At 37.3% G+C, this 23,062-nt stretch overlaps 1 protein-coding gene across 3 annotated transcripts in view; it reads left to right on the top strand.

Annotated features, from left to right (window-relative positions):
* Positions 1 to 23,062, top strand: part of ERI3 (ERI1 exoribonuclease family member 3) — a 218,555-nt gene that overhangs the window by 122,989 nt on the left and 72,504 nt on the right. For all 3 annotated transcript variants that reach the window (XM_026707006.2, XM_087929797.1, XM_087929795.1), the window contains exon 7: positions 16,004 to 16,103. In XM_026707006.2, the coding sequence (XP_026562791.1) occupies positions 16,004 to 16,103 (100 nt within the window). The remainder of the gene's footprint in view (positions 1 to 16,003; positions 16,104 to 23,062) is intronic.

Below are 23,062 nucleotides of genomic sequence, written 5' to 3'. Positions count from 1 at the left end.
CAGCCCTCTTGAGCTCTGTTTTCATTGGCAGAGGATTACTTACAGGAGGCCGTTGCAGTCGAAAACGGAGCTCAGGAGCCTGTTTTCTCTGGCAGAGGGCTTGGGCTACCACAGGCACCCCTGACACGGTTGATATCGAGCTGACCACACCCACTGTGGGCACGCCCACTCTGGCCCTCCAAGGTAAAATACAATCCTGATGTGGCCTCCAATGAAATCGAGTTTGACATCCCTGGTCTAGATACTAAAAATCTTGCATACATTGCATTAATCATATTATTATCATTAGAGCATTTTTGTGACTAATGTTTCAACAACTGTTAAATCTGCTGAATAGAAAAAAATTCCAGTAGAAATCACTTGAAACTGAGTGTCATTTCAGGGATGATCTTTTTCCTGTGACCAGATTCTCTGTCGTGTGTAATTTGTAGTTTTATACCAATACAATTAGTGCTTTATTTTTATAGTGATAATGTACTGAAGATGGCATTTAATTTCATTGTATGAAGTGCAATGACAATAAAATAAAGTACTACCAAGGCAATTGGTAGTTGCATTGTGGAAAATATGCATTTGGAAAAATGCATGTTTGTAAATTAGTATGGGAAATTTCAATTAATTGAAGTATAAATTAATTTGAATATTAGTTATTCTTTGTGGATAGAAAATAATGACTGCAGTGATTCTCTATAATGGAGCGGTGATCATTAACAGGCATCAGTCACTAGTACTTATGAATCAGGGTTTTTTTTAAAAAAAAAAATGAAGTAGCAGCATATTGTGTGTTAACATCTGAACAAGACACCTGTAAGATCACCATCTTACTTTCCTTTTTGGACTAAATAGTATGGTTTTCATTTAGTTATTAGTTCCTGGCAGCACATATCTCACTGATTGCCTGTTTAACTACTTTATTTTTTTCTCTTCCACTGTGTATATAATGTAACAATAGATAAACAGATAGCTGCAGAGAAAATATTTTTTTAAAGCGATCAGTAGTATTGATAATACACTAGCACAGCTTTTGATTTGTCTTTCTTTTGTGTGTGTGTGTGTGTATGTGTGTGTGTGTGCATGTATATGTGTGTTTGTGTATGCACTTGTGTTTGTATATGTACACACAAAGAGAGATTTGTGAGTATTTTTTCCTTCTTAAGGAAATGCTTTTAAATAAGGGATACTTCATCTACTAAAAAATACACTTGTAGCAGCTGCTAAGCCCATCCATAAGCCTGCTTTGCGTTGTATTTGTGATGGGACTGACAGCGCATGGAGCAGCCTGATTATACCCAATTCCATTTTAGCAAGCCTGGCAATGTAATTTCACAGGGCGATCTGTGTTTGAATGTAATAGCAGCCTGTGCTAAGGTGTCAGAATATTAAAGGCGCTAATGGAAAAGCTCCCTGATACACAGGGGGGAGAGCATTACAGGAGACGTCGCAGATGGCTGGGCACTAAGCTAATGGGGCAGGATCCAAGGAGGGTGGTGGAAGCAGGGGAGAAAATGAGAGATGGGAGCACTATGGGAACATGGGCACCTGGTTCCTTTTTTGCATGGAAATTAAAGTGTGTATGTGTGTGTGTGTGCACTCATATGTGTTTAGCCTCCATGAGTATGTTGCAAAGTATAGTTGGCCAGAGAGTCCCACATTGTAACAGTGATCCTTGATAGGGTGAGGAGATAATATGCATATATGCTGATGGAGAGAAGAGGTATTTGAATAAAAAAAATGTGGAGTATATTGAATAAAACAATTTCCTCAGCTGACATTTGGTCTGGAAGTGTTTGGGGAGGCCATTGTAATTTGTTTGGCATCATTTTCAGGCTTCCTTAGTCTTTCTTCAAAAAAAAAAAGACTCTTCTGCTAGGGAATGATTTTTTTTTTCTGTCCACAATGGATTGGGTTTAAATGTGCACTCAAATAAAGTTTTTGCAAGAGGAGGGAAAAATGAGGAGATTCTTCTGGAGGGTGAGAGGACATCTGTAATAATGTGGCAGGATGAAGCTTTGAGGGCAGAAGAGATTAGCCATTGCTGCCTGAACCCCTCTTCCAGCACAAAGGTTCTGTTGAATCCCAGCTTTCTTTGTGAATGGATAAAGTCGAGTATTTCTTTTTTCTTCTTCCAATCTTGGATTATATTCACCAAATGCAGTAGGAACAATCCTAACAACAAAATCTGCATGCATATTTTTGTATTGGAGTCTGTTGCCACTATATGCTTGTATTCTGTTGGGCTCTGTGTTGTTCCCTTCTTTTTCCCCTTTATCTTACAGGCATGCATTCACATAGAAGTGTAGAGGTGCATAGAATGTAACATGCGTCTGTTTCCTAAGCAATAATGGAAATATTTTTTTCCAGGTTTAATTCTTTTTAAAATTCTGCAGCTAGAAGATTGTACTTTATACAATTAAAGGTTCACTAATCCAAATCAGATGAATTACCATAAATGTATTCAACAAGATTTTTAAAATCTCAGGGTTTTTTTTTAACCCTTTTTAATAAACCTGTGAGGGACAGAAGTATGCAGCAAGGAATGGAATCATGAAAAAAGAAGATGGAGAAAGACAATGGAATAATAAGAAAGCGGGAGCTGAGATTATACTTGGATTAACGAATATCCACATTTCTTTGAAATGGAATATAACAATAGTAATTTGTCTATTCCCTGATTTTAAAGGTTTTGTGTCGAAATCTTGGTCCTAGAACAAAAAATATTTTAAATAGTAAGTGTTGTAAATTGTAAACCAGATCTACATATTTTATAACATGAAACGTTTCCCAGGCTCAGTGCATTAATACAGATTATTGGTAAACTTGTACTAAAGAATTATTTAAATCCAAAGAACGATGGAGAATCATAGGCCTGCGCATGGCTGTGCCTAAATTAAACAGTATCCTTTTCAATAATGCTTTAACTATCTTTGCCTACATCAGGCTAGCTGCACTTTTAGAACGTTTTATAGAATCTGTTCATAGCTTTAGGCCAATAAGGTCCTTAATATTTTAATACAGAAATTTAATTGTAGGCTGTTAAAAATATATGCTCTTCTAAGATTTTGTAATTATTTATTTTAATGGCACATATGCTAATTAATTCAATGTCATATATATTAATGCCAGGTTTCTCTGGGAAGACAGTTAAAAGAAAAATGAAAGGCAGCGATCACCTTTATTGAGCTTTAGTCTGAAATTCGTTTTTTAGGTTTTATTTACTTAGCCCAAATGGATCTTCTTCCTGATAGTATGTGCACACTTGAGGAACTCTGCATTTGTTGTGGAAGAGAAATCTGAAGTCTGATAGTCAGTGTATTGTCTCTTTGCAGTAGTCTTTTTAGAGATTCTTTAATCAGTATATATAGTTTTATCTCTGCCTGTTATCAAAGCCTTCTAGTTTGGCTATTTTTTATTATGAGAAGGACAATCTAAATCTGGCATATCTAATTCTTTTCCATTACTGTTGCTTGCTTAACATGTATTTGCAATACAGGTATTTGTCTCATGTGGAATGGAACAAGTGTTCCCAGAGTATTGCAGGAGCATCTCATACCTGCTTAGTGTGATGTGAATATGTGGAGGGAAATTAAATTACAATTGAAGTGCTTCAGTAGTATTTTGGAAAGGAGAAGCTTATGTGTCCAGGAGTCCAGGGGTGTTCTAGAGACTTTCTCTCTGTGCATTTTACTGAGTGTAGCGTGCCACTTATTAGCAACAGAGCAGAGGGATGTGCCACACACTCATGTGCTCCAGACAGAAAGGGATGGATGGAGCTGGTGTCAGGGCAGCAATTGCTTATCATGCCTTATCTTGGAATATGAAACTGTATTGCATGACATCCACAGGCAGGCTGAATAGATATGCCAATTCATCTCCAGCCTGGGCTTTGACAAGCTAGACTGCCCTTGTTGAAAGGCATCCGTCAAATGAGAACTGGTGGCTGCTTTTTCCCTTTCTTAGAGTTTCTCTCGCTCTCTTGCTCCAGCTCCCCGCCTCCCTTTCCCCTCCTTTCCTCGCTTCCCCTTAAGCTTTTTCCACACAAAATTGAAAAGCTTTTGGAAATCAGAATAATACAGCCCCCCACACCTAATACCATTTTAAGTACCCCTCCCTTCCCCAAATAGAATTGATAAGAAGCCTAGTATATGAAGGCATGTTTAGATAACATTGAGAATATTATAGTGAGTGAAGGAAAGGGTTTTTTTTTCCCTTCTCTTTCTCCCTCCCCCTCCTGTGCCGTGTCTCTAAGCCGAGAAAGGCGACAGCACCCTGGCTAATACGAGTGTTTAATATTTGATGTGTTGGGATAAAGCAGGATCACCTTCGAATTGAATTGAGTGTCAGAATGAGAATCTATTACTGAAATTTTTGTGTGATTTGACAGCAAAGCAGACGATGTTATTCTTCACTAGTTACTGCAATCTTCTTCCCTACATCACTTAAATATTTTTTTCTTTGCTTGAGTAAACACACATTATCCTTTTTTATCTCTCTCTTCCTCCCACCCCCCACTTTTAAATCAAGGCTGCCTACTTGGGTCTGATAGAGTATATTGTTATTTCTTTATTTGTCCTATTAAATGGAATTTCTGATAGTTTAATCCTGCTTTTGTAAGTGATTTAAAAATACTTGAAAAGCCATGAATGTAGCAGCGCCTCTATCTAAATTGCTTAAAAGGGTACACACTATGGTTATCTATGGGCATAGATAGCTGTATCTGCTTTTTGACTGTACATTGAGATGGGTAGACTGTGTAAGAAATATTGTTTAATGTTCAAAGCTTGCTTGGCATCTAGAAGTGAAGTTGCCACAGAAATGTATCTTTAATATTGTTACTCTAGTAGCTTTTGTTGCTACACAGTCCAAGAATATCTTAGACATGGAATTGTACATTTATTGGAATTTTATCAGGCCTGTATATTCCTCGTTATCAATTTTGAATTTGTTTTGACTGTTTGCAAAATATTTTTATATTAGCAGAGCCATTCCCAGGAAGCTCAGTTTGGGCTCAATCCTCTGTGTGGAAGAAGCAGGAAAAGAAAATCTGGACTAATAATATAATTGCTTGTTTTATGGTCAAAATACTTAATTCTTCCTGTAAAAAATTGAAGACATTGACTATTATGTTGGTGATGCAAATTGAATGGTGGTTACTTTTGTCTTGGGCTCTGTGGCTGAGCTGTATAGGTTAGTGGTACCCTCTAGAAATGCTAGACAAAACTGCTGAAGTCACTAGTTAGTTAGGGCGATGAAAGTTGTGGGTCAGTATAGCAGGAACCTGCACTAGATGTGAGGAAAACTGTAAACATTTAAAGCATTTCCATTCACTTATCTCCATAACCTAAATGCTTTTCAGGTTAGTAATAATCAGATACGTTAGGGCATCAGGCTAGAAACCAGGAGACAGTGAGTTCTAGTTCCACCATAGTTATGAAGCCAGATGGGTCACTCTCTCTCAGTCCTAGGAAAGAGGTAATGGCAAGCCACTTCGCCAAAAAAGAAAAAAAAAACCCTTGCCAAGAAAATAGTAGGGACTAATCAAGACAGTAGCCAGGAGATAAAAAGCTAATTCAAAAGTATGTGCATGTACACGCATGTGTGTGCAAAAGCAAAAGAAAGAATGAAAAAAAGAAAGTTGTGATCCTTCCTATATTGGTGAATTATAACTTCTAGAACGTTTTGCATGATTGTTGGAAATTGTAATTCAGCAGTATCTGAAGGACCACAATTTGCCTGTCTTTATTTTAAGCTGCCTCTTGTGATCATTGTAGTAATCATCCTTATAGAGTATCTATTTTCTTGAACCTACAGCATTTCATCTTGTTATAATTAAGTCTGGAAATAGATCTTCCAATCTACACTATTACAGCCTTCAAAAACTGGAAAAGATTTCTGGGTGGTCTGGGATAAAGGTGTTCAGCCAGGTATCACCCATATACTGATGATACCATATACCAGAACATTGGATACTCTTATGTTGCAGCTTCCTATTCAAGTTAAATAATATAGGGAAGAAGGTTTAACTCTGGGACTCCATAGAGAAATGCCTGAAGTCTTAATTTCTTCTTCCCACCCATAGTGATTAAACCATCCAACTCTCCCAGTTCCCAACTGGGACAGATAATCCAGAAGGTTGCATGCCATTTAGAGTCCTATGACCATCAGTGTATACCACCAGGTGACAAACATCGTTCTAGTATTTTGGGACTTGAATAAATTAAATAAGGTACCAGAAAAGAGTGTGAGAGAAAGATTGGATTACAGCACAAGACTATTAGGGTAGGACAATATAGACTCTCTTTTATTATTATTTTATTATTGCTCTCTTTTATTATTGTTTTTAAATACTTTTTGTTGATAAGTTAGATGCTTATTGCTAAGATACCCGAAGTGACCATCTGATACAAAAATAATTTTGTCTATGGAATTTTGAGAGTTAAACCTTGGTGCTCATTTTGTAACATTACATCCTCCCAAAGTACTTGTCTCTCCCCCTGTGCCTGCCCCTCTGGTGGGGTTTTTCTGTAACAGAAAGCTTGGTTTGCATTTGGTGGGCTTATGCTGCCTCCCAGAGCTGCTAAGAAAATATTGGGCAGTGCTTAATATTTATGCAGAAGAATTTTCTTGACCTCATGTAATGAATGAATACTACAGTTAACTTTCTTATCTTTGTAGAGGAAGCATAACCTGGACTTTTGAAGATACAAATGGAGAAATTGTGGCATGCGGCTGTGAAATAATAGTAAATTTGGCTATGCCCTCTTTTCTGGCTTTTGACATTATTGGCATTTGGAAAGAAAGTTTTAACTAACAAAATATTCCCATAGGCTACACTTCTGCTTGACACCCAGACTTTGTTGCATTGTAAGATTATGTATCAGATTCATTGAGTTCATAAAATAAAAGTGCCCTGCTAAAGATTTTACAACTTTAAATCTAATACTGATAGAATGGTTTTCATTATAAAACTAGAACTGTGAGAGACCTCTCTGAGACAGATTCACAAACCTGTTTTTCTTTCTCTGGTACTGCGGTGGTGTTAAATTAATGCATTACTAGTTCTTACACTAGCAATATCTAGATTGCAAGGAATAACTTTCACAAAAGTTCAGGAATAAATAGAGTTTAATATGTCTTGAAAATTAATTAATTGTGGAATCTTTTGCAATGCAATCCAGGTAGTCCATGACTTACATCCATTCTTTTAGTGATTGTTCAAAGTTACAACAACAGTGAGAAAAGTGACTTATGACCTATGGTTTTTCACCTTAGGACCATTGCAGGATCCCCAAGGTCACATGATCAAAATTCAGATGCTTGGCAATTGATTCATATTTATGACAGTTGATGCCGTGTCCCAGATCATTTGATTGCCTTTTGTGACTTTCTGATAAACAAAGTCAACGGAGAAACCAGATTCACTTAACAACTGGGTTACTAATTTAAAATCTGCAGTGTTAAACTAGATTCACTTAATGACTGTGGCAAGAAAGGTCATAGAATAGGGCAAAACTCACTTAATATCAATCTTGCTTAGCAACAGGAAATGTTGGCATAGGTTGAGGACTAACTCTATCTGTTATTAGTAGTAGTAGATGAAATTATGTAAGGTAAGATATTGAGACTTCTGTTTACATGTGCCTGTTTTGATTATAGACTACAAATCCCACCCACCCACCCCTTTTCTCGTGTTGTCTGAAATTTCATATTCGGGAACGTATAGCCAGCATCCTGTCTTTCATCTTTCTTACTTGGTCTGGGAAACCCCAGTGGCAACTACTGTGAAGCCATTTCTCTCCTGCTTTAATAGAGGCTTTAACAGTCAGAAGAAGAACTTTCCTCTTTAAAGATTAAACGTTGTGTTTAAATATTAAACAGCCATGCTCCTATCTCCTGATTGCTTGGCCACTGCCAGCAGGCGGCTCAGAATTGCTCATTTTAATTAAATACTTTATTTTCAAATACAATTCACTGGTCACACATCTCTGAGTGCAATTCCTGCTTTCCCTCCCTGCTTTTCTTACCGGAGTCTGGGACAGCCTCCTCTTTTCAAGTGGCATGTTTTGCTTTCTGTCTCTCATTTTTAGCTCCTTGATTTCTGTCTGCCTATGCCAAAGTGACAGCCTGTGCAAGGCCCTGAGTGCAAGTGGCTTCGTCAAGGGCTGATCAATGCCCCTGGCACTTTCTTCCAAAACCCTAGGAAAAACAATTAAAACCCAATCGATCTTGCAGGCAGCTGTGAATATGCATAAGGGTACACTTGACCTTCAGTGCTCAGGCCACCTTCCATGCTGCTTCTTTAACAAGTTTGGTCAGGTATGCCTGTCATTTACAATGACCTTGATAAGCACAGAAGAGTGGAAGGAAAGGGTGCTGGTTCTGATTTAAGGACCACTCTGTGTATTTTGGAAAGCAGTCCCATAACTCTTTTAAATATGTGTTGATGATTTTAGAGAATGTATAGGATGGCGTTCTTTTCCCAATTCCCTTCCTTCCTTCCTTCCTTCCTTCCTTCCTTCCTTCCTTCCTTCCTTCCTTCCTTCCTTCCTTTCTTTCTTTCTTTCTTTCGTATATCTCATTGTTTCTTCTTTTGTATTTTATGCGCTACAGATATATGACAAATCCAGAGCTGAACCCAATCCCCAACCTTTCCATTTAAGGGGCTGTAGGAAACAGGACTTAATCTAACCAAAGAGATGCTGGTAATCTCTAAAATCATGCTGGGTCTTGTCTAATTTTGTTCATTAAAATTTCAGGAGCATTTAATGAGCTTGTTTCTCAGATCTAATAATAGGTAAGTAGGGATGCACATACAGGCAGGGCTCTGTCCATTCTACTTCATTAGAGCATGGTTCTATGCATTAAGACTAGATTTAGGATTCATAGGAACATCATGTCATCAGATGAATAAATGGGTAATATATCAGTTAGACACCACAAGAGGGCAGGATTTGAGGAAATGTGATCTGAATGAAGAGAGTAAAGCTCTTGTGGCACAACTTCTTCAAGGATATTGTTTCCTTTTAAGGAAAAATAATAAAACATAGCAACATGATGTGTGGGATGAATATGAACATGTTCTTTACACATAATTTATAGGTGATATATCTGTCAGTTGAATTTATCAAGGCAAAACATAATGCCTGAAATAATCTTGCATCTTTAATGTGTCAGACTTCACTCTTTACATAATGATCAGCTACCGTGCTACTATCACCATCAAAGGTATTTTATTTCTTGTAAAATTCTGGGAACGGAATATGTTTTGACATGATATTTTTCCCTCCTGCAAGTGAGGCTCTTCTATATATTTTTAGGTAAGTTGCTTGCATATAGTTCTCTTCTTGGCATCTTGAAAATACAAGCTCAAGCCTTGGAGAGGACAACACTATCTAGTTCAAAAAAAGTAATGTGGGTTTTCCATGAAGACATTATGTCAGAATTGTTTCTCCCCATCAGCAGGTTTCTTTCTTGGCCAGAGGTGGCAAAATGAGGGCAGCTCAACAGAAGAGGAAGAAAACCAGAAGTTCTGCCTCCCTTGTGAGCAATAGACCAGATTCTAGCCTACAGTGATTTAAATGAGTAATAAAGATATCAGTGTGTATTTGTCAAAGGCAGAAGAAACCTCTCTATTGTGTACACAAGGATGTAATTTCAGTGAATTATGCATAGACTTAATTAGGAGTTTTAATTGCTAATCATCTCCCAATAGGATTAGCAATGTTATCTATTAATTACCTGTGGAGCCCCTGTGTTTTGCTAAGGCGGGAGTAACAAAGCAGCATAAATAGCTACATATGTGGCAATAAATTAACTATCCCAAATCCCAGATGGAACTCTGGGGACATCTCAACAGTGCGCTGATAGGTGGGGAGGGGCCTTAAGTACACTGGCTTTGCATGAGGCAAGGTTCCAAGTCAGTAGAACTGCAGTTGATATTTGTCCAAGTCTCTTAGCTGTGGCACCATGCAGCAATTGGATTATAAATTCTGTTTTTTGTTTTTTGTTTTGATACATCCTCTCCTTGTTTTCCTTGATAAAGGATACTAATTTTTTTTTTATTCCCATGAACTATTTTGTGTTGTATGTGTTCGGAATGGAGATTGTGTGTTCTTCCCACATATGCTACTGCTGTGACCACATCAAGTGCTGGAGAAAAAGGCACTTTTTCTTTTGTGTACTCTAATGTCTCAGAGCTGATGGCCCTTGAGTTGTGTTCTTTAAAATGGATCAAGCCATTCTGAATTTATTCTTGTTTAAGTAGAGAAATTTAAACATCTAATTTTGGGGTAAGGATAGTTGGGTTCATAAATTGGCCACTCGGGTTTGCAGATCAACAACTTTTATTCTGTCATTTAGTTGAGAAAATCATGCATGAGCAAAGAATTGCCAGGTCAGGCAAATTCCAGTATTGGCTAGCAAGAGGGCCCCAAATCTTTGGAACAACCCACCATGTGCTTCTGGCATCTGATCTTCCTAGATTGTTGTCATTAGTTAGATAAACCAATATGTATTTTAAAACAGCTGTCTAACGGTGGTGTCCCTTATATCCTGGTCATCAAATGCCATACGTTATTCTTTTTTTTGTGGATCAGTTTAATGGGGGGACGACAACCATGATTTCTAATATCAGAAAGACAAACATCTCCATCTTTCCCCCCATAATGTTAGTAATTCTAATAAGTTGTTACTAAGACCTTTTTTTCTAAAACAAACCCCCAAATATTGTACGCATGTTGAGACATTTTAAATCAATAGCACTATATGTTTTTATTATTATGATTAGTTGCCAGAAGTTTAGACCGGATTTCACATTTTTATCCATCTATAGAGTCCTTCCCAGGAGCCTGGGTTAGGCAGATGATGTTGTTTGGTGATGGTAAGGATACAATCACAGGATATGCATTGTTCCAAGAAAAACTGCCTTTTGCAATTGACTGATGGTGATTTTGTCAATGCCAACAGTGCTCAAGTGATGCTCCAGATTTTTTGGGGATTGCCCCTGAGATACCTTTCACTATGGATACTATCTTTGCTTTCTTTTGTCACAGTCGTTCTGTTTTTATTTTTGCAGGTCTTTGTATTTTGTGATTTTCTCTAGTTCTTTGTCTTCTATTCTGTTCTCTCCAAGTATTGCAACCTCCATTATCCAGATTTTTTTTGCATTTCTTATAGACAACTGTTAAGTCCTGGAGTGTTATGTGGCAAGTGCTTGTCTGCCTCAATTCTGATTCAAGTCGCAGAGCAATTTTCATTTTCTATTACTTTGTCTGTTTTGGGACTCACCAGTTTCTTACTTGCAGGCAAATGGGATTTCTTGCCGATATTGCAATACACACTTGTTAGTTTATCATGGTTGAGGTAAAATACTGTTAGTCTTTAAGGTACTAGAGCACTGTCTCTGTATTATTTGCTATTTTGTTTGCTGCCTACCCCTTTGAACGTCATCTTGGTAGAAGTATTTGCAGTCATATTTAGATTTTGCCACCCTAAATAATTGCAGAGTTATTTGCATGTTTGACTAATTTAACTGCTCAGTACATTCTTTTTGCTTCCAATTTCTGATGATTGTTAGTTAACATAGCCAAACCATATATTTATTAAGATAGCAAAAGAATTCTGAAAGATTAGTGAGGCACAAAATTTGCTGATGTCTTCACCAAGGTTTTCTCTTCTACTTGTTTAACACAATGTTATCCACCTGGTGTCTTCCACAGATGTTGCATTGCAGTATCCATAAACCCTAGCCAGCATTACAGTTGGCTATGATAGCTAGGTATAACGGAAACTATTTCAACAAAATTGTGGGGGAGTACTGATGAGGGAAAATTAAAATAGGATAATTCTATATGCTTTAGAAGCATAACTGCAGTGACTCACTTGACATAATACTTATAGCAAATTCTTGCTTGGTACTCTTTCACTGAAAAACTTCCACACAGAAATGTTAGTTATTAACTTAAATGAATTGTGGTTAAGTAGATATGAAAAGTGATACCATTTTTCAACACATTTCTGGAGTCTCTGAACTGGGGTGGTGGTGGTGGTTCCCCTCTGTATTTACATGATTTAAAATAAGAATAGTGGTGTGGCAGCTTAGTTTTTAGGCATCACAAAACCGTGTACCTTTAGAATCACACAGTGGCATATCTTGTGTCATTCTTCATGTTGGAGAAGAAATAACGCTGTCAAATGATAATTATTGCAGTGTTTGTGTTCCAAGTGATTTCAGCTCTGAGAGCAATCACATGTTAGATCTAGAAGCTGGTGGCTTGCCACCTGAGAGTGGAGGACATTGCCATCAGTTAATTACTATCACTGAATCATGTTCCTTCATGCTGTGACTGGGTGGCAGCTTGGACTCTACGAGAATAAGTATTTGCCATGATAGATCAGAAGGTTTTCTGAGGGATCTTTTAGATAGATTCATCTTATACCTGATTGATTTCTGGAATAGGAAAAATATTTGGGTGCTGACCTCTTTCTAGTTGCTAATCCCAGTTGAAAAGTGATTCTTACTGAAATAAAGTAACTGAAGAGATGTTTGAAGCAATGATAAGAACTATTCTCCAAATAATTTCTGCCCATCTTTTTAAATAGTTGGGAGAGGTCCATTCTTAGAGTCCATGCCCCATGAGAAGTGGAATGGATATAAACTAAAAGAAAGCTAATATATGGAAGGCCCATATATATAGCCCTAAAGGTCTATCTGGCCTCTTCACTTTTGGTCATCTTTAAAGCCATTAAAGTTATCTTTTTCAGTCAACTTTCTGAATTTTAGTAATGATGTTAGTCTGCTGTTTTCGGTTGGGATTTTTTTTTGTATCCTAGGTTTGGTAATGTATTTCTGTGTTTTGTTTTGTGGCTCTTGTTGTATTTTATGTTTGCAAATTACCTAGAAACTTAATTGAATAGCAACATAATAAATGCTCTGTGAATGTTGAAAAATGGTAAATCATAGGTACAATGATGTAAGTAGAGAAATGTTAAATATGAATATGGTTTCCTTATGGATTAACTGTGCAAAAAGGAAAGATAGCAAGAGTGAATATAAGAACTACAAACAGATTTTTTTGATAAATGGGCCTGGGAAAATGTTTAGGAGAGTTAAATGTATCTAAAAGGATATGAAATATGACAACAAAATTTGGGAAAGGCAGTGTGGTTTTATGTAAAGCAGATGTAGATCGAATGTTTAGATCCTTCATCCGGACATTAAGAAGTCCATTAATGTAATGTATTGGTTTTGAAAACAGCATATGATAAACTGAGTAAGAGTGAACTATTATTTTGCATGAATCTGGAGTTGGAGGTTTCTTGCTTAATGGGTTATCAACAGTTTAGAGGAAGTAAAGCATATGAAGGAACAAGTTTGGTTTCTTGATTAAGACTCCATACTAGAAACCACCAGTCTATGAGTTGGTTGTGTTGGCCATTCAATCTGTCTCAGCTGAACTCAACTCACAGGGTTTTGTTATTGTGGGAATAGGAGGAAGAAGTATTAGGTATGTTCACCGCCTTGAGAAACAAACAAACAAACAAACAAACAAACAAACAAACAAATGGTTTATTTATTTATTTAGCATAGGGCTCATGTTAGCCAGGGATCACTGAGGTGGCTGCCTGCCTCTGTGAAAGGAATTTTTATGGGTGGTATTATCTTTACCCACAGGATGCCTGAATGCCGGTAGGCAATCAGGGGAGGCTCCTTTCTTATCCCTCTGCAGTTTATTCGCTGATAGGAATCGAGCCCCCGAGCTACCGGCCTTGGTGATGAACAAGCCCAGCATCTTACCAAAATAAATAAATGGTAAAAACAATAAATGGAACTGAGACAAATATAAATGATGTCTCCTTGGGTATTTAATGATAAATGTATAAATATGGGGTGATGTTAGAAATGTTGGATTTTCCCTTCCTCCCTCCCTTTACTATTTTTTTTTACTTTTTTCTTTACTTTGCATAATGTTGGTTCCCCAAAAGAAAACAGCAAAATGGACCTGTGTCTGGGGGGGGGGGGCAAGATCAGGTATAGTGAAGTGCTGTTTTGTCCCTCCTAGACCCCCAACTGGCCATTCAAGTGATTGTTCTTATTAGTGGTAGCTGCACAGCACTCCTGCCCATTTATTTAGAGAGGCTTCTGACCTTGTTTTATGAATTACACACTGAGTGTGAAAGCTGAGAGCAGCTTTTTGGGATAGGTAATGAGGTAGAGCTCGGGCACAGACTGCTCCCCCTTGTAGTTTTACGGCAATCAACTCACAGAGCTAACTAAAAAAATAATAGCATTTTTAAATTGAAATAAATCTACAGCCTTAGCAAAAGCGTTGCTATATGGTTGTCCTGTTATTTTAAATGAACAGTGTCAGCAGATATGGAGAGTGAACTTCCTTCCCAGGAGGTACTTTTTAAATTAAATAATTTCCTAATAAGAAATATCAGACTGGAGAGAGGGAGGGAGGGTGAGGGAGAGGGAGAGAAAGTGTGTGTGTGTAAATGAATTTCATTTTTATGAATTTGCACGTGTATCCATATGAATAGATGTTGCCATGTATCCTCTTTCCTATTTTATATTCAAGATCTTGAAATTGTTTGCCTTAGTTTACTGTTTGTACAATAGAGCTTGTGTTTCTAAATTGCTGAATCAGAAAAATGTGGGTCTGAAGGATTAATTTTTAATGGATCACTCTTCCATGCATTCAGGATCTTAAAGCTGATTACCTTGGTTCTGAATATATAAACACTGAGGTGGGATTTGCAAGCAATCTGTGGTTACTTTTGAATAAAAAGGCATAATATGAAGCTTATGAAAAAAATATCTGAGTAAGCATGGAGAGGGATGAAATTATTAGAAGCATAACAATCACATTATTTAGTACGTGGGTTTATCTTTGGGAACTAGGGTCAGATGTTGGTCTTAAAATAATGGCTACAGGAGCCAAAAACTAATTGCTACTTATAAAAAACTGCAAAATGTTACTTTTTTCCTGGCTAGGTGTTTGCTGCTAAAAGTTACTTCACTTTTATATTTGAAGATAGGAACACACTTGAATTTTAGTTTGTTAAACATTTCACATTTGTAAATAATGTAAAGACTCTTCTACTTCTGAAGAAAAAAAGAAGGTTGGAAGCATGGGAAATTCTATCCAGAGTTTGCTTGAATAAAGAAAAAACTAAGAAGTCAGAAGTGTGTGATAAAGATTTTAGAATTCTAAGAGGATAACTCAGTCTGGATAAAGACATTTGTTTCTGCCTCATAGATTATTATATTTTTTAAAAAAAAAGAAACATTCTTTTTTAAGACTGTTATCTACCAATATGATCTTCTGTTTTTTTTCTATTTGTGTGTATATATAGCACGGAGAGTTCCTGTGTGTAGAAACACTATTTTAAATGGGATACTGAGACAACATTGATGTTGGCAAACATCACACATAATGTCAATTTTTACCTGTTAGTGCAAATAATAAATGTTAATGATTTTGCTGTAGTGGAGAGCAAAACCTGTCATTTTTCATGTTGGAATCTGGGGAAAAAAATACCTAGCAACGCTATCCACCAGAATTTTAAAGCCTTTGCATCAAGTCAACTTTGTCACTCAAAAAAATATTGAGAATGTGAATTTGTATTTAATAGAAGAGTAACATCAGAATGAGACTATTCAAAATAAAATACTGAAAAGAGAGATGTAGACTTCTGAAAAAGTGACCCAAATCAGAGGTGGTATTCAGCAGGTTCTGAACAGTTCTGGAGAACGGGTAGTAGAAATTTTGAGTAGTTCGGAGAACCGGCAAACACCACCTCTTACTGGAGATTTTACAGTATCCTTCCCCTGCCACACCCACCAAGCCACACCCACAGAACTGGTAGTAACAAAATATGAATCCCACCACTGACCCAAATATTTGGACTTCATAATGCTGAAGAATGGCTGAACCAAGTATTTTGATGGGATTGAGTCAACGTCTTGCTATACTATCATGTTAAAGTCTTCTTTCTTTTCCAGGCATATAGCTTTGCCATGGGGAGCTGGCCAAAGAATGGGCTGTTAGATATGAACAAAGGACTGAATCTACAGCACATAGGAAGGCCTCACAGTGGGATAGGTAAGAACAAGTCTTTTTTTTCTCCTCTTATATTCCTGCTAAATCCCTCTTCGTGTATTATGATTGGAAGATTACCATGTGTTTGTTCTGAGCTGCATTTGAGATTTTAATACTAACATCTCAGAAGAGCATTTAGTTTTTTTTTTCCTCCCCTGTTTAGACATTATGATATGGAGATCCTGATGTCATGCCAGGTTACCCCTTATATGGTGCTCTCTTATTTTCTAATCTATATTTTTGTTTAAGGGATAGGTTTGAGCACATTCATGCTTGCTTTTGCACTCAGTTGTAAGCAAGCTGTTTATTCTTCTGCTGACGTTTCTGAAAGATGTAATAGACTTCTAGGGATTTTAAGTTACATGGAAAAACATTATAAGATGACTTCTCTATCAAATGCAGCTTGGAATATGATGTGTTCCTATCTATTAGAAGATAGCAGTGCAGGAAATAGTGTTATGGTGTGTATTTAGCAATAGATGCATACAATAACTCCTAGTGCTCTTCAGGAAATTTGAGGTGTTAATTGATAGTTTTTCCTCATTTGGACCTATCAAAGTATGTTTTCTCTGCTATGTTTTTTTCCTCTTTTATCAATTTCTTTCAGCTGTAAATTTACATATGGGCAACAGGAAAAAAAAGTCCCCTACCACACAGGCCTGGAGGAAACAGTTTAATATTGTTTCAAGACCCTTACCACTAAACTATCAAATCAATATGAGTTAAGGAGATGAATTATTTAAAGCTCACCAGCTTTTAATTAGCAATCTCCTTCTGAACTATGGATCTGGTTGCATGTTGATGGAACGTACCACTGAAATGCTGCTTCTTTGCTTGAGTATAGGCTCATTTCAGCCATTCATGTAGGCTGGAATTGTATAGAAGCTTTTTTACATTATTATCCTGATCTTCTTCAAACCATTTATCTCCTCTCAGATGTTTTATAGAAGTGTTTGTAATGGCTGTTCTTACCACACTAAAGCCACAAACATTTCTACAATACAATCTGTCACTGTCTTTAATTACTTGTACATCTAGCAGACTGTCATTAGCTTGTTTTCCCTGCTGGAAAGTTGAATACACAATGATGGTTATTTTCTCCAATTTTCTTGACTGTCTTTTACTTGTAAAGGATTTTGCTTCTTTATTTTACTTAGCCTAAAGGTGTTGTTTGTGGTGTGAAACACCACCCTATTATCCATGGGCGCAACACACCGAGGTTAAATGTTTCCCTTGTGTCTGCAACACACTGAGGTTAAATGTTTCCCTTGTGTCTGATGAGAGCTAAGCAATAAGTCTTAAACCTATAAACCAGATTTTCTTCTTTAAACAAGGTTTTTGTCTTTTAATACTGTATTATTGTGAAAGATGTGCATGTCCCCCCACACAATGCAATCCAATGTGCAAATAAATAGTTTTTTTTAAAAAAAAACAATCAGCATAGATTTAAAATGAGCATATCTTCTCTGGAACTAGGAGATTCTTATCTTTTTGTTCCCTGTTTCCCTTTCCCTCTCTATTATTTGATCGCCATTGCAATCATGTACTTAAAATATTCCTGTTCAGCTTTCAAAATGTTTAAATGTCCCTTCAATGTTGTTTGCTATTAATAGAGTTATGTGATTTTGGCTTAGGATGTTTAATGAAAAAGGGACTATATTTACTTGAAGAAAAATTAATTTTACAGTTTAATTTACATTAAAATGGAACAATCATATATACTTAGAAAGTGATGAAAATTGTTGAATATTTTTTCCTGAACTTTCTTTTTTGATAGAAGAGAATCATTTTAAACTGAAGGTCATAAACCTTTGGATAACTGTGGTATTTCAATGTAATAAATGAAGGCCAAACAGTCTGATATGAAGCAGACATATACCATGGCCTCACTTCAGAAGAAGCTGGCTTTTCAAATTAGGAACTTGTAAGTGGAAAACTTACTGTGGTATATGAAGGACAGATAATAACAGTTATGACACCACTGGATGGATAGATATTACTCTATTATTGCATACTAAGTTTGGCTTTAAAGAATCATGTTGGTGAGGGGGGCAGGGAAAGAAGGAAGGAAGAATGAAAGAAAAGAGGGAGGGAGAGGAAGGAAGGAAGGAAGGAAGGAAAGAAAGAAGAAAGAAAGAAAGAAAGAAAGAAAGAAAGAAAGAAAGAAAGAAAGAAAGAAAGAAAGAAAGAAAGAAAAGAAAAGAAAACCCCTTCATTCTTTCACAATGTTTATATGTGTTTATTAGAAGGAAGCTGATCGGTCTTACCATTACCCACTATGCTTCATGGGATTAGTCAGCTGTTAAACCTAAAGCACTAAGCACAGTGAAACTAATAGTGTGTGCATGAAGTTTAGTTCAGTGGGAAAATATCTAATCCCTACCCCCACTTGATTTTCATATTTTGATATGTCATTTTCAGGTATAGGTTTTGTCTGGAAAATAGTGGTGGGATGAACTGTCCAATTTTGAAGTTGTGTTGGTCTGTCCCATTTCCCCATTTTTGAATATTTGTCAGATTACATATGTATTCTTGAAATTTCCCCAACAAAGCTAATCTGAATACGTTGTGTTGCAACATAAAGAAAGAAAAGCAAGCCCATTAGGAAGGCCAAAAATTCCTATATTGATCACATGAAAAATACTGGACATTAGTGAAACATTCTAATGATCCTTTGGTTCATAGATCTTTTGCTAAGTATGAGAAAAGGGGACTCATTGGTGATGCATATAACATTTTCCCAGTTTTGCTTAACTCTTATTCCAAAAGTACTCACAGCTTATTTTTGCAGTATTTCTGCACATCCGTTTGCAGGGTACTACTACTACAATACGTTTCCCAAATATTATCGAACATCTGTATGCAGTTGATTTTTGATGAGATTCTTATTTCCGGCTTTACACTCCTTATTTTTTCTTCAGCAATATTTTTTTTTCTGAATGAGATATATTACAGTTGATTGTCTGATACCATACTGGCATATTTTGGATGCAGTTTCTTTATATCACTGAGAGTGACTGAACAATGGGCACAAATAACCCTCCCTTCCTTTTCCTTGTCTACTACCAGTAGTTAGCAAAGTAAGAGTCCCTTGGGTTCTGTTCATTCTCCATGCATTCAAGGTTCAAAGACAGCATTTCTGACGAATATCAGCAGCACCTTTTCTCTTGGAAATCATCTTAAATTTTCCAGGCTTTTGGCTTGATGTGATTTACTGGAAAGAACTTGAAATGAGACGGAGTTCTTCTCCTAGCTTTCCTAAAAAGAGAATGTTTGTAGAGTAGGGCTGTGGTCATAGTTGCCAGTGGGGATAGCCAACAAATTCCTGAATACCTCCACTATGTACAAGTCAGAATGGTAGCAGAAATTCTTTTTGACTATACCTTTCTATAGAATGGGCAGAGTCTGAAGCAGCCAGGCCCTTCTAGACATCAATGCTCAATGACTCTGAATTCTGGTTATTCAGCCATGCTGAAATGTGGGTGGAAGGTTCAGTGTGCCTATTTTTGCATTTTTCCTCTGTAAATCTTTTAAATGTTTCCTCCCTGGCCATCTGTAAATTAGTACTCATATGCTAGGCTAAGTTGCTTAAACTTTTAAGGCAGAAGCCATCACTGACTACAGAACTATTTATAGCTGGAAGCGAAAGAGTGTCATGCAGGATGTTTTTTAAAGGTTGCCAGGGTAGTACAGTACACAGATAGATATACAGGTAGTCATTGAATTACAACTGTTCATTTGATGACCGTTCAAAGATTACAACTGAAAAAAGTTGACCTACGACCATTTTTTACACTTACGACCATTGCAGCATGCCCCTGGTGACGTAATCAAAATTCGGACACTTGGAAACTGGTTCATATTTATGACAGCTGCAGTGTTTTGGGGTCATGTAATCAGCTTTTGCAACTTATGACATCAAAGTCAGTGGGAAAGCCAGATTCAATTAATAACCAAATTACTAACTTAACGGCTGCAACGATTCACTTAGCAACTGTGGCAAGAAAGGTTGTAAAATGGGGCAGAAATCCACTTATTAAATGTCTTACTTAACAACATAAATTTTGGGCTCAGTTGTGATAATAAATCGAGGACCACCTGTATACATTTAATGTATATGTATACTCTAGCAATCATCTCCAGTTTGCAAATCATATTTAGAAATAGAATGTACATGCCTATCAAGTCAATTCATGGAAACATGTAGCCAAATGACACGTCTAATTACATTGCTGATTAAACCCAGGCAAAACCTGCCTTAGCTCACGGTAAGCCTCATAAGACAGCCTACCTATTTGAAAGGGTCAACCACCAATATGGTGTGAGATGCAGGTGATACATCTGTATCCTTCTGGCTCCCCCCTTTCTTTTTTCATTTACTTATTGGAAATCTAGGAAATTAGGGTGTTACATTGTTCCAGATCCTGGGCATTAATTAGGCCTGCAAGAAAAGAAGAGGGATTGTGTGTTTTTAACAGGGAGGCTAATGGGATGCTCACAGAGTAGACAGTTTTAATGAGCTTCAACTTGCTGTGCAGTGAGTTTACTCTTGGTGTTAAAAGGGTCATCCTGCAGTAGCTTGATGTGGATTGTCTCCTGGCCTCCAGTGTCAGAGTGGAGCATTTGTCAGAGTCCAGGCAGGGTGCATTTACTTAGTGACAAGATTCTAATTAACTCCTACCAAGCTGTCCACTCACCAAACCCCATAGGGAACTGCCAAGGTGCAGCCTCTTATCCTTACAAACGCTTCATTCTGTATGGAGCATTTGTTTTGGAGGAGCATTGCTTGACTGATATTGGTGTATATGTAATTGATGTTTTAACATATTATCAATTTAAAACAAAAATAAGATTAAATGGTCCATTTAATGTTATGAGGTGTATAAATAAACAGTAATTTTTAAAGAGCCCAAAATACTGTATTTGAACTCAGTTTTTTGATTCAGGGAATAAAGTTTTGAAAAGTACACTAGATATTCTCTCTCTCTCCCTCTCCCCCCCTCCCTCCCTCTCTCCCGCCGTCCCTCCCTCCCTCTCTCTGCCCCCTCTCCCCCTTCTCTCTTTCCCTCCCTCTTTTCATACATAGAAAGAAAGCATAGTTTTACTGTGGTTATTAAGTAAATAACTCATAATTGTTAAACACGATATCATGTGAGCTGAACTTGCAATTTTATTGCTACTTTCTCCATTATGATTGCTTGCTGGAAGCCAGCTGAAAAGTATGCAGATGGTGACAACATGACCACAGGATGTTGCAACAAATACCTGCCAGTTTTGAAACACCCAAATTGCAATCATGTAATCAAGATAACACAATCATCATAACTACTGTACTGTACTGTATCATAAGTACTGTACTGTACTGTATCATAAGTACTGTTGCTGATTAATTTTATAAAACCTGATTCTAAAACTCAAAATTATTTTGTTAAAAAAAAAAACAATTCTATGTATTTCTGTACAAAAATTTCTAGCTCACATTACTCACAGCTATTCTACCTAAGAACATATGAAATCCTCTAAAATCTGCTTCACTTATATGCCCAATTGCTTTAGTCATCTATGAATCCATTGCCATATCATTATTACAGGATTATCAAAACCGGAAAACCTTATTTGCCTTTACCTTCCACTATCAAAACTTTTCCAAATTCCAACTTAAGTTTGTTAAAAAATAAACTAAAATTTTAATACCATATTTTTGCAAATTGCAAATGTTTATGATTTGATCTTCTTAGAAAATTGAATCCCCTTGTTTTGGAAAAAAAAGTACAGTGGGAATAGTATACTATGAAGACTTATTTCTGTTGCTCAAGCTTTCTTAGAAGGGAGCATTTAGAACTGCTGTTCATGGTCTAGGACAGTGGTTCCCAAACTTTTTCAGTCCACCGTGCCCTTGGTGCTACAAACTCATCCTCAATGCCCCCCACCCAGGGGTGGGATTCAAATTTCTGTGGGTGTGGCCTAATTTGAGGATGTGGTTTGTTAGTCATGTGATTGGGTGAGCGTGGCTTGCTGGTCACATGACTTGGTGGGCGTGGTTTGGTGACTGGCAAATCAAATACAAGTGGTCCTCACTTAATGACTGGTTGCTTAGCAAGTGCTCTAATTTATGACTGGCCTCCCCAGAACTACTTGACCTGTTTTTGGAGTTTTGACACCTATGCACGCACGCGCGCACACACACACACCCTTCTAACCCTGCTGGAGCAGGTCATTGGACTAGAATCGGCAAAGCATTTCTGATTGGATTCTAGTAGTGAATAAAATCTAATCAGAGATGCTTTGCCGATTCTTGATTTGTTTTATTTGTATCTCTTTATTTTATGTTGCTGAATTGCATTGACATGTGTGTCCCTTCTTGTGCACAACCCAGAAGCTTTTGTGATTCTTTGCAGCAAAAATGCCACTGCTACATTCTAGGTGCCGGCCCCGCAGGTCCACCCCATTGAGCCCGCTGCACTGGAGGGACCTACCCAAGCAAGTCCGAGTGGAGCAGGGTGAGCCTGGGAGAGGGAAAGAGAGAGAGAGAAAAGAAAGAGAGAAGGAAGAAAAGGGAAAGAGAAAAGGGAAAGGAAGAAAAAGGGACAAAGAAAGAGGGAGGGAGGGAGAGAGAGACCTGATGCATCAGATTGAAATGAGGCCTAGTTTAGAGGCCCTTTTCCACATTGAAACATCTTTGCCAGCATCTTTGCCAGCACATTGAAACATCTTTGGCTTCTATTAATTAAACGTTTTGTGGACGAAACATGGCCAAGACTATCAGGAAGCTCTCACATTTTGTTGAGGCTTTAAACAGGATCCATTGGACCAGACCTCCACCCTAAAAATTACTTTTCCCCAATGTATTACAGTGCCAATTCTGAAGAAGGCAAAACCAAAATGTACTGGTAAATTACAAGGATCTCTCTCTCTCTCTCTCTCTCTCTCTCTCACACACACACACACACACACACACTCAC

The sequence above is a fragment of the Pseudonaja textilis genome, chromosome 3, assembly GCF_049901715.1.
Source record: "Pseudonaja textilis isolate UNSWEBS1 chromosome 3, rPseTex1.2, whole genome shotgun sequence".
NCBI classification, from domain to species: Eukaryota; Metazoa; Chordata; class Lepidosauria; order Squamata; family Elapidae; genus Pseudonaja; species Pseudonaja textilis.
Note: the sequence above shows the minus strand (reverse complement) of the source record. Positions and strands in the feature narration are given on the sequence as shown.